Source organism: Babylonia areolata, chromosome 1 (genome assembly GCF_041734735.1).
Source record: "Babylonia areolata isolate BAREFJ2019XMU chromosome 1, ASM4173473v1, whole genome shotgun sequence".
NCBI lineage: Eukaryota > Metazoa > Mollusca > Gastropoda > Neogastropoda > Buccinidae > Babylonia > Babylonia areolata.
The window spans coordinates 21,646,505-21,660,552 of record NC_134876.1 but is presented as its reverse complement, the minus strand read 5'-3'; the positions used below and the strand labels follow the sequence as shown (position 1 = coordinate 21,660,552).

The 14,048-nt window shown below is 40.5% G+C and overlaps 1 protein-coding gene across 1 annotated transcript in view; it reads right to left on the bottom strand.

Moving 5' to 3' along the window:
- The window catches only part of LOC143286623 (uncharacterized), a 177,678-nt gene that overhangs the window by 84,575 nt on the left and 79,055 nt on the right, over positions 1-14,048 (bottom strand). Inside the window, exons 82-93 of the mRNA XM_076594665.1 lie at positions 12,713-12,853; positions 11,104-11,292; positions 8,588-8,725; positions 7,990-8,172; positions 7,163-7,291; positions 6,009-6,200; positions 5,352-5,477; positions 4,262-4,444; positions 3,576-3,707; positions 2,099-2,287; positions 1,210-1,347; positions 123-308 (exon numbers count right to left, since the gene is read on the bottom strand). Of these exons, the coding sequence (XP_076450780.1) occupies positions 123-308; positions 1,210-1,347; positions 2,099-2,287; positions 3,576-3,707; positions 4,262-4,444; positions 5,352-5,477; positions 6,009-6,200; positions 7,163-7,291; positions 7,990-8,172; positions 8,588-8,725; positions 11,104-11,292; positions 12,713-12,853 (1,926 nt within the window). The remainder of the gene's footprint in view (positions 1-122; positions 309-1,209; positions 1,348-2,098; positions 2,288-3,575; positions 3,708-4,261; positions 4,445-5,351; positions 5,478-6,008; positions 6,201-7,162; positions 7,292-7,989; positions 8,173-8,587; positions 8,726-11,103; positions 11,293-12,712; positions 12,854-14,048) is intronic.

The following is a 14,048-nucleotide window of genomic DNA, read 5'->3' as shown; positions in this document are numbered from 1 at the left end:
AATTTAAAACAGCAATTCAACAATGTATTCTATGTAAAGATTAAATCAAGTTAAATCAATAACTGTTGACACTGATTTTCAAACAAAAAGATAACAGAAAAAAATCCATGACAGCAACAGACCCTGGTGTCTGTGTTGGAAACAGTGGTGGAGAACACGACAGTGTTGTCAGTGGCTGTCTCAGCAAGGTCAGCCTGGTAGTTGTTGGTGTTGATGAAGATGGGGCGCGTGTTGCGGATCACACTCACGGTCACGGTGGCAGTGTTTGAACCTTGCCGACCAGATCCGTCCCTCACTTGGACGTTGTACTGTTCACAGAAATTCAAACAGAATGTAACCTGTTCCACTGGGCAGTGTACTGTTCATTTGCTTTTCAGACAGAATGTAACCTTTTCAATTGGACATTGTATTATTTACACAATTTTCATACAGAATGTAACCTTTTTCCACTGGATACTGGATTGAATACACAATTTTGAAAAAATAATGTAACCTTTAAGAATAAATTTCCTACTTCAGAATCTAAAGCTAAACTTGCTTAAATATTTATTTTGATGGTTTCATACCAACATAACGTTTTCACTAAAACACTGTACCATTAACACAATTTTCCAAAAGAATGTAAGCTTTCCAACTGCACATTGTATTGTTAGCACTAACATATCTATATCTATCTATCTATCTATCTATCTATCTATACACACACACACAATATGCATACATACTATGCGAAACAAGAAAACCACAAACATGAACAAAACAGAAAGAGAGGCATGCATTCACACACAAACCGTACCATACACAAACAAAATGGCATGCATGCACACACAAACCATACCATACACAAACATGGATTGCATGCACAAACAAAGCACACCATACACAAACATGGATTGCATGCACACACAAAGCACACCATACACAAACGACATGGCATGCACGCACACACAAACCATACCATACACAAACATGGATTGCATGCACACACAAAGCACACGATACACAAACATGGATTGCATGCACACACAAACCATACCATACACAAACATGGATTGCATGCACACACAAAGCACACAATACACAAACATGGATTGCATGCACACACAAACCATACCATACACAAACAAACGACATGGATTGCATGCACACACAAACCACACACACACACAAACCACACACACACACAACCCACACACAAAGAATACCGACCGTAAACGTGTCCTCCTGCCTGTCAGGGTACTGCCACTGGGACAGCAGGCAGATCAGACCGCCGTTGGAATTGACACCAAAGTAGTTCAGCACTGTGGCGTTGCCCACTGCCCTGTAGTACAGCTGGTTGTATGGCGGCTGCAGCATCACACCCACAACAACACGTCAACCAACAGCCACCTTTCCTCCTCCTCCTCTTCTTTTACTCATCACTTCACAGCAGTCACACAGCTTGGAGAAACACATACGTGCACACACATGTTCTCTCTCGGTCTCTCTCTCTCACATTTACATATGTTTTTGGTTTTTTTATTTCTCTCTACATCACATTACTTTGAATGGATGGTCGAACTGAACTTAGTTGCACAGATTGAATGATTTTGTTTTGGATTTGGTTTTCATCAATATTATTACTATTGATGCATGTTATTTGTATTATGAACCCCCATGTCATTAGGGCTGTAAAGTTATTGACATTAAATGTTCAGTGTTCAGTGTTCTCTCTCTCACTCATGTTCAGGTATGCTCGCAAACACAGACACACACACCACAGTGGACTGAACACTTCCCATACAAGCAGCCATTCTTCTTCCTTGTCTTTTTCTCATCACTTTCAGCAGTCACACAGTTTGATGAAAGTGCACACTTGCGTGCACACACTCACTCACATAGGCACATGTATGCATGCGTACAGCACACACCAAAACGGACACAACACTCATACAGTCACACACACACACAAGCACACATAACACACAAGTTTGTTTTGTTTTTAAAGACATTTCCAATGGTGTGAAACAGATCATCCTAACCAACAGCTGTACAGACATGAAAACACACAGACAGACATGAAGACAGACAGACAGACAGACCAGGCAGCACTGCTCACCACAGTGTCGTCATCCTTGGCGTCCAGCTGTCCGAAAGGAACGTTGACATCAAAGATCTCCAGAATCTCCTCCCTGTAGTTCTGATTGGTGAAGAAAGGCGTATTCAGATTGCGTTCCACGTTCACGGTCAGTGTGCCTGTGCTGGATCTGGTGGCAGTGCCTGCATTGTCGTAGGCTTCAATCAGCACCTGCACAAAGACAATGGTTTACCGTAAAATTCGCCACAACTTTTTCCTCAACTATGACCCCTGCAGCTAAAATAAAAATGCAGCTTGCTTGTAGGCCTTTCTTATGTTGCAGGTTTTCTTGTTCACACATTCAGTGTTGCCGTCAGTCGCCAGTCTATTTTTGAATTCACATTAGGTTTCAAAACTGGTTTTGACTCTTCTTGGATTCAAAACTCACTGTATAAGTGTGCAAGTGTTAACTGTTCATGTTTTCTTCCTAACAATTTACACAAGGCCTTTATGCACATGAAGCTTTCAGTTGTCGACCTTGCTCAGACAACTTCTATCATGCCGAAAATACAATGCAATGCTTACCATGCAGGTTTCAAACTGAAGGCGATCAAACTGGCCATTGAAAAGGGAAATGTTTTTGCACTTTTTTTTTTTTGGTATAACACCTGTGGCTTATGTGTGAATAAAATCCCCAATTTAGGAGATGCGGCTTAAACAACAATGCACTCAATAGCCTGATTTTTAAGTTGTCGACTTTCTTACAGCAGATGACAGAATGTGTTTTCATCTTCTTCCCCTTTCATGGGCTTCAACTCCCATGTTCCCTTGTGCATGTGAGTGTCTCTATGTGTATGAGCATTTCTATCCTACCATGTAGGCAACCATACTCTGTTTTCAGATGTGTGTCCTGTTCTAGAGTTATTTCTTTACTCTACATTTACTACCTGGCAAGAACATTTTTGTTGCCAAAATCTGTGTGCAGTTTTGGGCTGCTGAACATGATCATTTAGCTCTGTCAATTTTATCAAGCTGTTGAAGAATGTCTAAACTCACTAATAATTGATTTATACATTTCAGTTTTAGTACACCCCAGTTTTGAATCTCTCTTGTTGCTGCTGTGTAATTTTTCAAATATATTCAATAGGAGCAAAACAAATTATGTTCAGTGAGTGAGTGAGAAAATGAGTATGAGTGTGAGCATGAAAGTGTTGAGTGTGTGAGAGAATGAGAGAATGTGTGTGAGTGCAAGTGGGAGTGTGTGTGTGTGTGTGTGTATATATATATATATATATATGTGTGTGTGTGTGTGTGTGTGTGTGTGTGTGTGTGTGTGTGTGTGATGGTGATGATGATGATATGGATAATTATACTCCACCTATCCTGTGAATGTGTATGTGCATATGCATGTGTGTGTGTGTGTGTGTGTGCGCGCGCGCTCGTGCGTGCACCTGTGTGCAAGCTTGCGTGTGTGTCATTCATGTTATCAGTGGTTTGAAGAGACACGCCCATTCCTTACAATGTACAGGTCGGCAACATCAGCAGACAGGGGGCTGCGCAGTGTGACGCGACAAGCGCTGTCCACCTCAAACAGGCTGGTAGCTCGCCCCTCGCCCACTATCCTGTAGTTGACCTGCCCGAAACGCAGCACCTGAAAACAAAATCACTCCTCTCAGAACGTTGCAGGAAATTAATTTTCCTAAAATTACGTTTAATCTAATTTATTTACCATGATCCAGTGGTGCAGACTCCGGCAAGGGTCTGGATATAAACAGAATTAACTGGCCAGTGCAGAAGAAAACAAAGTTAAATGAGAAAAAGACTACAGTTGAGACACCTGCAGGTGCCTGCGTGCTTCCAGCCTTGGACTGTGGAGCTATTTGTGCTCCCATCGATGAGAACACAGACTGTGTCATCTCCAGGCTATAAGTGACTGCCAAGAACAGCAATAGCAAAGCACTGGACAAAACTTCTCAACCAGTTTCAGTTTCAAGGTGTCAAAGCAAACTGACTGATATATATATGCCACACATCTCCATTAAAACAAAAAGAACAAAAAGAGCAGATGTCTGACATTTGCGTTGATCAGGCCTTGTGAGCCTACCCAAGGTTTGGGGAAAACATTGACATATAATAGGAAAGACAGAGCATTTAAACACACAAGCAACACACAAGCCCCATGAAGAGCAGCGAGCGGTCACTGACCTGAGTGTCGTTGTCGCGGGAGGTGCACTGGAAGATGACCTCCGTCTGACTGATGTCACTGCGCACGGACTTGGTGACCGGCATGTTGAGGATCTCAGGGGTGAAGTCGTTACGGAGCACAGTGACCTTGACCGTACCTGGGGCGCTGGTCCGACCTCCATTGTCCACCGCCCTCACCTTCATCTGCACAGTGTTCAGCGTCAGTGTCAGTGTCAGTAGCACATGTCACTGCATTCAGATGAATCCATATATACGCTACATTAAATCTGCTAGGCCGATGCCTAACCAGCAGTATAACCCGACGCGCTTATCAGGCCTTGAGTGCATTCATGTATATTTTACCTTCTATGAAATTCAGCCAGAGGACAACACTCTCATTGCCATGGGTTCTTTTTCAGTGCACAAGTGCATGCTGCACACGGGACCTTGGTTTATTGTCTCATCTGAATGACTAGATGCTCAGTTTGAGTTTCAATTCAAACTTGGGAGAAAGGGCGACAGCAAGATTCAAACTCATACGCTCATGGATTATGTATTGGCAGATAGCATTTTAACCATTCTGCCACCTTCCTCTTTCACCGAACAACACAAGGTAAACGCCTTTCTGTTTGGTTCTTTCCTTTCTCTTGGTTTGACCCCTGTCATGGCACAGCACTCAGCCAAGCAGCGAAAAGTATGTGAAAAATATGTGCACTGCTGGAATTACACGCACACACACATCAACACTTCTATATATTGGTTTACACACACACACACACACACACACATATACATATATATATAATGGAGTGAGATAGAGATACATATACGTATACAGATCTACCTATCTATCTATCTATATACATATATATATATATATGTGTGTGTGTGTGTGTGTGTGTGTTCAACGTTACGCAATGCAATGCAATTCAATATCATTCAGCCCCGTAAAGGTTGATAGTGCAGCAACAACAAAAAAAAAAGCACAAAAACTGTCAATATCATTTTCTGATGAGGGGAAATTGCTGTTGGTAAATGAGTCTATCATATCTAATGTATTTTAAAGCATCAGAAATTACTGAAAATTGATTGAGAAATGAAATATACATACCACAAATTCATTCCCTGGTACTCCCACCATTGTTCTTCGAAGGAAAACTTTTCCATCGGTGGTAATGAAGAACAAATCTTGATGTAATGAATCAGCTTCAAATCGGTAGGTCCCCGGAAAAGCAGCCTGAAAACAAACAAAATAAATAAATAAATAAATAAAAGAGGGGAGGGGCGCTTACGGAAGTCTGGATGAAAAAGTGAATTCCTGCTTCTTTTGTCTTACATTCTTTGGTAAAAAGAAAAGTACAACGATAATGATAATCAGCATTAGGATTAGCACTATCAACAACAGAATTCCTCCCTCACTCTCTCTCTCTCTCTCTCTCTCACACACACACACACACACACACACAGAGAAATAAACATGTACACTTTAAATAAGGTTTCATACAGCCTGAAATTCAGTATAATGTTTAGGATAAAAGTCATAATTATCGTCAACACACACACACACACACACTCTAACATAAATCCATTCAGCCTTACACTACTTACTAAAAACATAAAAATAATGATTATATTGATAATAATTCTATTATAATAATGAAAATAATAAGAATGATTATGATAATCTTTTCAACTGTAAAAGAAACAAACTACTGTAAAGAGTAAAACAAGTTTTCCAGACCTGAGCCAACAGTCAACAGATCCTTACCCCAGTCTGGTCCTGGTCGCGGGCTGTGAGCGTAATGAGGTCATTCAAGATGTTCTGGGTTTCTTCAATTACCACCTCAAAGTTCGGTCCAGCCCCAGTCCACTCAGGAGGGAAGAGATTACGGAGAATGTTCACAGTCAGTGTCTCTTGGTTCGGGTTCACACAGAAGCCGTCGTTCACAGTCACTTGCAGCTGGTGAAGAAAAAAGTCAACACTTTCTTCATCATGCCGAGCATGGAGCCTCAGTATCAGTAGCTCAAGGAGGCGTCACTGCATTCGGTCAAATCCATATACACTACACCACACCTGCCAAGCAGATGCCTGACCAGCAGCACAACCCAACGCGCTTAGTCAGGCCTTGAGAAAAAAATTAAATTAAATTAAATTATAAAATAAAATAAAATAAAAAATAAATAAAAACAAAAAATTAAAAAAAACAAAGTAAAAATATCAACCAAAAAAATGGATTTTTAATTAAAAAATTTTTTTAATAAAAAATTAACTAAAATAAATATAAAAATAAATAATAATAAAAATAAAACAAATAAAAGTAAAAATAACCAATTTTTTTTTTAATAAATAGATTAAAAAATATAAAATAAAATAAATTATTAAAAAAAAAAATAATAATAATAATAATAATAAATAATAATAATTAAAAAAACGGAACCTCAATGAAGTTGAAACAAAACAATGGTCTTATGGAAGCTATTCTCAATGGATGTTGAAAAATCCAATGAGAAAGGTGGCTATATGTTAGCAACTCTGAGGAAATCATATATTAAGTTAATCATTATTTATAATTAAACTATCATGCCCCAAGTCAAACTATCACACCTTTTGGTTAAACTATCATACCTTAACTATCATATCTTAAGTTAAACTACCATGCCTTAAGTTGTAAAAACTATCATACCTTCAGTTAAACTATCATGCTTCAAGTTAAACTGCCATGCCTTAAGTTAAATTTTCAAACCTCAAGTTAAACTGTAATGATGGGCAACTTGTGAAGCATACACGACTAGTAATTCTTGACTCATATGATAATATCTGCTGTGCATCTAAAGTCAAACATTCCACAGTGAATGTCTGTTACTGTATCCATCTTGCACATCAGTAGGCTGGGCTATGAGCAACATGGTTCAAGTCTGTACCTTGTACACTGTCTGAGTGCTTGACTGAACCGCTGAATTCATGACGATCACACCAGTGGCTTGATCGATGAAGAAGACGGTGCCCACTCCTTCTCCATACAGTTGATACCTTGGTCTGCTATAGTATGGCTGTAACAAGAGCATTCACAAGTATTACTTTCAATTGCTTCATCCAATTTTTTATTTGTTTCACTCTCTGTGTGTGCATGTGCTTGTTCAAGCATATGTGCAAGTGTGTGAGTGTGTGTTTGTGTGTGTGTATGTGTGAGTGCGTGCATGTGTGTGCATGTGTGTGCGTGTGTGTGTGCGCGTGTGTGTGTGTGTGTGTGCGTGTGTGCGTGCGTGTGCATGTGTAGGTACAGGTGCGGGCTGGGTGTTGTGTGCACACACTTCTTTGAACATCAGAATTTCATCAAACTTTGTTTTTCCCCCTAGCAGTGAAGGTTATATTTGTCAAGAAATCACGTGTAATCAAATTCCACATTTGGCCATCAAATTTGCAAAGCACATAATCATATTCCACCGAAAACCAGTGAATCTACTTCAAGGAGTATACATCAACATTGACAAGATCACTTCAGAGAAGTTGTATCATTCATTAGTTGCATGGGATTTTTTGTAGTTTGCATACCCCCTCTCCCAACACACACACACACACACACACACGCACGCGCACGACCACACACACGCACACGACCACACACAAACACACAACACACACTTATACAAGGAACAAGACTCAACCACCACACCTTCCCCCAAGCCCACTGACTCATCACCGAGTCCACCAACCAAAAAAAAAAAAAAAAAAAAAAAAAAATCTTTACCTCATCTGCATCTGACGACTGCACAGTGAAGATGGTGCCAGTGGTGGTGGCGTTGAACGTCCTGGTCGCTGGGAGGTTGGTGAACTGTGGGCAGTTGAGGTTTCGGTCAACGGTCACAGTGACGGTAGCTGTGTTGGTGCCAGGAAGGGAGGGACTGCCCAGGTCCCTCACCAGGACTTCAAGCTAGAAAGAAACGAAACAAAACAAAAGAACATTTCAGAAAGTCTGGAAAAAAAAAAAAGTAATTTGAAATAGGCTGATACCATGTTAATTATTGACCACATTCATTGCAAACATTTCAGAATATCTGGAAAATAAAAGTAATTCAAAAGAGAATGATACCATGTAAATTATTGATCACATCAATCAATGGTCCGCATATGTAATTTATGTTGCGTTGGGAAGAAAACACAAATTAGTGCTCACACACACACACACCCACACACACCACACACCCACTAACCCCCCCCCCACACACACACACACACACACACCCACACCACCCCCACTCCACACACATCCCCCCACACACACACCCCACCACACCAACACACACACACAGAAGGAAGATGAAACAAACGCCCACAGATTTAATTACCTGATACAGTCGATTGTTTGCAGTGTCCAGGGCCAGGTCTCTGGTGACCACAATGTCTCCGGTGGAGCTGACCACGCCAAAGTAGGTGGCTGCCAGAGAGCCAGGCACCACGCTGTATGTCACATCACCCACACCGGGCTGCACACACCCAACAACATCACTTGTTTACTTTGTGATGATGGTGATGGTGGTGATGATGATGATGGTGGTGATGATGGTGATGGTGAGGATGGTGGTGATGGTGATGATGATGATGGCGGTGGTGATGATGGTGGTGGTGGTGATGATGGTGATGATGATGGTGGTGATGATGATGGTGAAATGGTGGTGATGATGATGGTGATGATGATGGTGGTAATGATGATGGTGATGATGGTGGTGATGATGGTGGTGGTGGTGATGATGGTGATGATGATGGTGGTGATGATGATGGTGAAATGGTGGTGATGATGATGGTGATGATGATGGTGGTAATGATGATGGTGATGATGGTGGTGATGATGGTGATGGTGGTGATGTTGGTGATGATGATGATGATAATGATAATAGCAATGACAATAATAATAGCAATAACAACAACAATAATAATATTACTAATGATACTGATAACAATAACAGCAATAACAACAATTATAACAACAAGAAAAAGAAGAATAATGATAATAATGCTACTGCTAGCACTATTGCTACTAACGATAACAATTTCAATTAAAGAAACAAACAACAGCAACAATAACAACAGTAATAATGATAACAAAAATGATAATGATGATAATATAATCATCATTATAATAATAATCATAATCATGATTATACTGATGTCATCAATCTAGCATGTCAATGATTTTGCCTGGTTGAATGAAAGTTAGTAAGCATACTTCATGCTGTTGAATGGTTGACCTGTTCCTGTTGTTTATACATGGTGAGAAAATAAATCTGAAGCAAACTCTTTCGTCTAGATCCAGCAGGCAAGTTACTGTTACGTCACTTCCTTTTAGACATATTTACTAAAACTGGAATAGAATGACCAACAGGCATCAAAAGGAACAGACATGCCATTCTAATCAATTAACAGACTTCACTCAAAAAACTTATCACTTACAGTTTCTTTCTTGAGGAGGTCTAACTGCGTTCAGACAAATCCATATACGCTACACCGCATATGGTAGGCAGATGCCTGACAGCAGCATAACCCAACGTGCTTGTCAGGCCTTGAATACATGCTCATATATATTGTGTACACATCAGACTGGATTTCTTTTACAAAGTTTTGCCAAAGGGCAACACTTTTGTTGCCATGGGTTCTTTTTCAGTGTACCAAGTGCATGCTGCACGTGGGACCTCGGTTTATCATCTCATCAGGAAGACCAGACACTCAGTTTGATTTTCCAGTCAAACTTGGAAGAGAGTGCAAAAGCGGGATTTGAACCCAGTCCCTCATCCAAAAGACTAGACAGTCTGATTTTCCTCAACTTGGAAGAGAGGGTGAGACCAGGATTTGAGCCCCAGACCCTAACGGACATCACATTCATGAAGGCTTCCCTCACCATAACCACTTCACCTTGGAACTGTCAAACCCCAGACCCTAACGGACATCACCCTCAGCATAACCACTTCACCTTGGAACTGTCAAACCCCAGACCCTAACGGACATCACCCTCACCATAACCACTTCACCTTGGAACTGTCAAAGACCAGACCCTAACGAACATCACCCTCACCATAACCACTTCACCTTGGAACTGTCAAAGCCCAGACCCTAACGGACATCACCCTCAGCATAACCACTTCACCTTGGGACTGTCGTCGTCAAACCCCAAACCCTAACAGACATCACATTCACCAAGGCTTCCCTCACCATAACCACTTCACCTTGGGACTGTCGTCGTCAAACCCCAGACCCTAACGGACATCACCCTCATCATGACCACTTCACCTTGGGACTGTCGTCGTCAAACCCCAGACCCTAACGGACATCACATTCACCAAGGCTTCCCTCATCATGACCACTTCACCTTTGGACTGTCGTCGTCAAACCCCAGACCCTAACGGACATCACATTCACCAAGGCTTCCCTCATCATGACCACTTCACCTTGGGACTGTCGTCGTCAAACCCCAAACCCTAACAGACATCACATTCACCAAGGCTTCCCTCACCATAACCACTTCACCTTGGGACTGTCATCGTCAAACCCCAAACCCTAACAGACATCACATTCACCAAGGCTTCCCTCACCATAACCACTTCACCTTGGGACTGTCATCGTCAAACCCCAGACCCTAACGGACATCGCCCTCAGCATAACCACTTTACCTTGGGACTGTTGTCGTCAAAGCCCAGACCCCAACGGACATCACCCTCAGCATAACCACTTCACCTTGGAACTGTCAAGCCCAGACCCTAACGGACATCACCCTCAGCATAACCACTTCACCTTGGGACTGTCGTCGTCAAACCCCAGACCCTAATGGACATCACATTCACCAAGGCTTCCCTCATCATGACCACTTTACCTTGGGGCTGTCGTCGTCAAAGCCAAGGACCCTGACAAAGGCGCTGCCCAGAGGCCTGCTCTCATTGATAGTGGCACTGTACTGCGTGGGCCTGAAGTACGGAGATTTCAGGTTCCGCAGGATGTAGATGGTCAGAACGCTGGTGTCGTACTGCACTGGTGTCCCTCCATCTTGCACATACAGCTGAACCTGAAAGTCACACCGCACATGTTTATGTTGATGATAGTGATGATGGTGATGATACTAATAATAATGATAACAGTGATGATGATAATACTACTTATAATGATGATAACAGTGATGATGATAATACTACTGATAATGATAATAGTGATATGATGATGATAATACCAATAATAATGATAATAGTGATAATACACTGATAATGATGATAATAGTGACGCTGATGATAATACTCATAATGATGATAATAGTGATGATGATAATACTAATAATCCTAGTGATGATGATGATAATACTACTAATAATGGTAATAGTGAATATGATGACACTACTTATAATGATAATAGTGAATATGATGATACTACTGCTAATAATGATAATAGTGATAATGATAATACAACCAATCATGATGATGATAATACTAATAACAATTGTGATAATTGTGATAATGATGATTATAATACTAATAACAATGATAATTATGATGACGATGCATATATACGATAGTCGTGTCCGAATATGACCATCAGAACAGCAGAGAAGGCAACTGCTGTTCCGACTATTTGGGCTTGAATTTGATTATAGTGGAGAGTGTCTTGCCCAAGTTTCATCCCCACTCTCTCAGCCAAGATGATTTTAGGACAGTCAGCGTTGGGATGGTTCCCAAAGGCCAGCTAGCCCCCAAGGCTGCAGCACTAAGAGCCAGTGCAACTTTGCCTCCTAGTTTGCGAGTCACAGTCCTTCACAAAAGACTAAGCTGTAAATGATTTCCCATTGACTGGAGAAACCATTGGTAATACAGCTCTCACTTTGCTGTTAGCCCAAATGTAAACTTATGTCGATCTGTGACACAAGCCGAGTGTTGGGCTTAATGACGATGATAACACTAATAATGATGATAATAGCGATGATGATAATACTATCAATAATGATGATACTACTACTACTGGTACTATAATGTTGACGCTACTATTATCAATACTACTACTACTATTCACAATGTACATTTATATAGGGCCCTTTTTCTCCAAGAGCTCAGGGTGTTTTATATGAAAGAAAAAAGTTACAAATTACATGAATCATTCATAACCACCCTTTCTAAACCCACGCCCCCCCCCCTCCACCTCTCTCATTTGTCATGCATCCAAAGTGAGCTGACAGACTACTACTACCACCACTACTACTTCTCCTACAAACACTGCTAATGAAGAATATCAATAATACTCCTTAGTGCTGGGTCCCAGAGCATTAACTGATATCAATATTGGGGGGTGGAGAATAATTACGAAAAATAACAAAACAGGGCACTGTAAAATTTACAAGCAAGACAAATGGAAGTTACCACAGATATTAGTCAGATTTACACACAAGAACAAATGTAAGTTACTATAGATATAAGTAGTAGTAACATTAGTAAAATACTAACCAGATACTCGTTTTGATTTGAGTTGACGACGCTCTGCCTGACAGTGATGTCAATGTTGTTGTTGTCAACTTGTACAAAGTCAAAGTAGGTTTTGGAAGAATCATCTCCCAGAATGGAGAAGCTCAGTGTGTTGAACGGAGCCTGTACACAAAGCACATTGGAAAAGTAATATTAGATATCATAATTACTTTCTGCTCGCACAAATGACTAGTCTTAAGTTAAAAGAAAATATGCTTGAAGAAAACAATATTTGATATAATTACTTTCAGCTCACATAAATGACTAGGGCAGTCATTTTTTAGTCTCAAGTTAAAAGAGAATATGCTTGAAGAAAAAAACAGTTTGGATTACGCACAATTTTTTTTCTGTCAAAACGTTAAGACTGATTATTTGTCAATCTTTAAGATATCATTTAAGAAAAGAATGATTAAAAAAGTATGTATCCTTCCTGCGCTACAGCCATAAAGAGCCCCCCCCCCCCCCCCCCCGCCCCCCTCAATCCCCTCTCCCTCCTCTATTACTTTTCTTCTTGTTTCGTAAAATAAAAAAATATAAAAAAAACTCATCCAAATTTCTTTCACGCTAATGTAACAAGGTGAAATTGTAATTTTCACCCAGCTTAGAGAGAGAGAGAGAGAGAGAGAGAGAGAGAGAGAGAGAGAGAGAGAGAGAGAGAGAGAGTGAGTGAGTGAGTGAGAGAGAGAGAGAGAGTGTGTGTGTGTGTGTGTGTGTGTGTGTGTGTGTGTGTGTGTGTGTGTGTGTGTGTGTGTGTGCGTGCATGTTCATGTCCCTGTTAGCTTTAGTGTGCTTATTTCACATGCAAACTATCATTAATGCAGGATGGATGTGCTGCTTCTTGATAGTTTTTTTTACAAAGTGAGTTCTCCTACCTTTCCTTGTAGAACCAGTAGCGGTAATTTCATCAGTTCTCAGTTAGCTAGAAAGTTAGAGGAAAGGCAATAGCAGTGTGTGTGGGCCTCTGTCAACTTGATAGTGTGAGTGAACTATATCATACTGGAAAGTAAGCATTTCTAGCATTGAGAAATGGAACCAAACCTCATGATTTCCATGACATGTAAGATCTAAAACCACAATCCCAGCCACATACTTCTGTGAGTCTGATTTCAACGTCTAAGCTGGCTGTATGCAATAGTTTGGATAAGTTATATTTTGATTAAAAATGCTTAGAAAATAAATAGATAAATAAATGAATAAATGAATAAATAAATAAACAAATAAATAACTAAATGAATAAATAAACAAATAAATAAATAAATGAACAGATAACAAAACAGATAAAAGCAGACAATAAAACCCAAGAAACAACACAGTGACT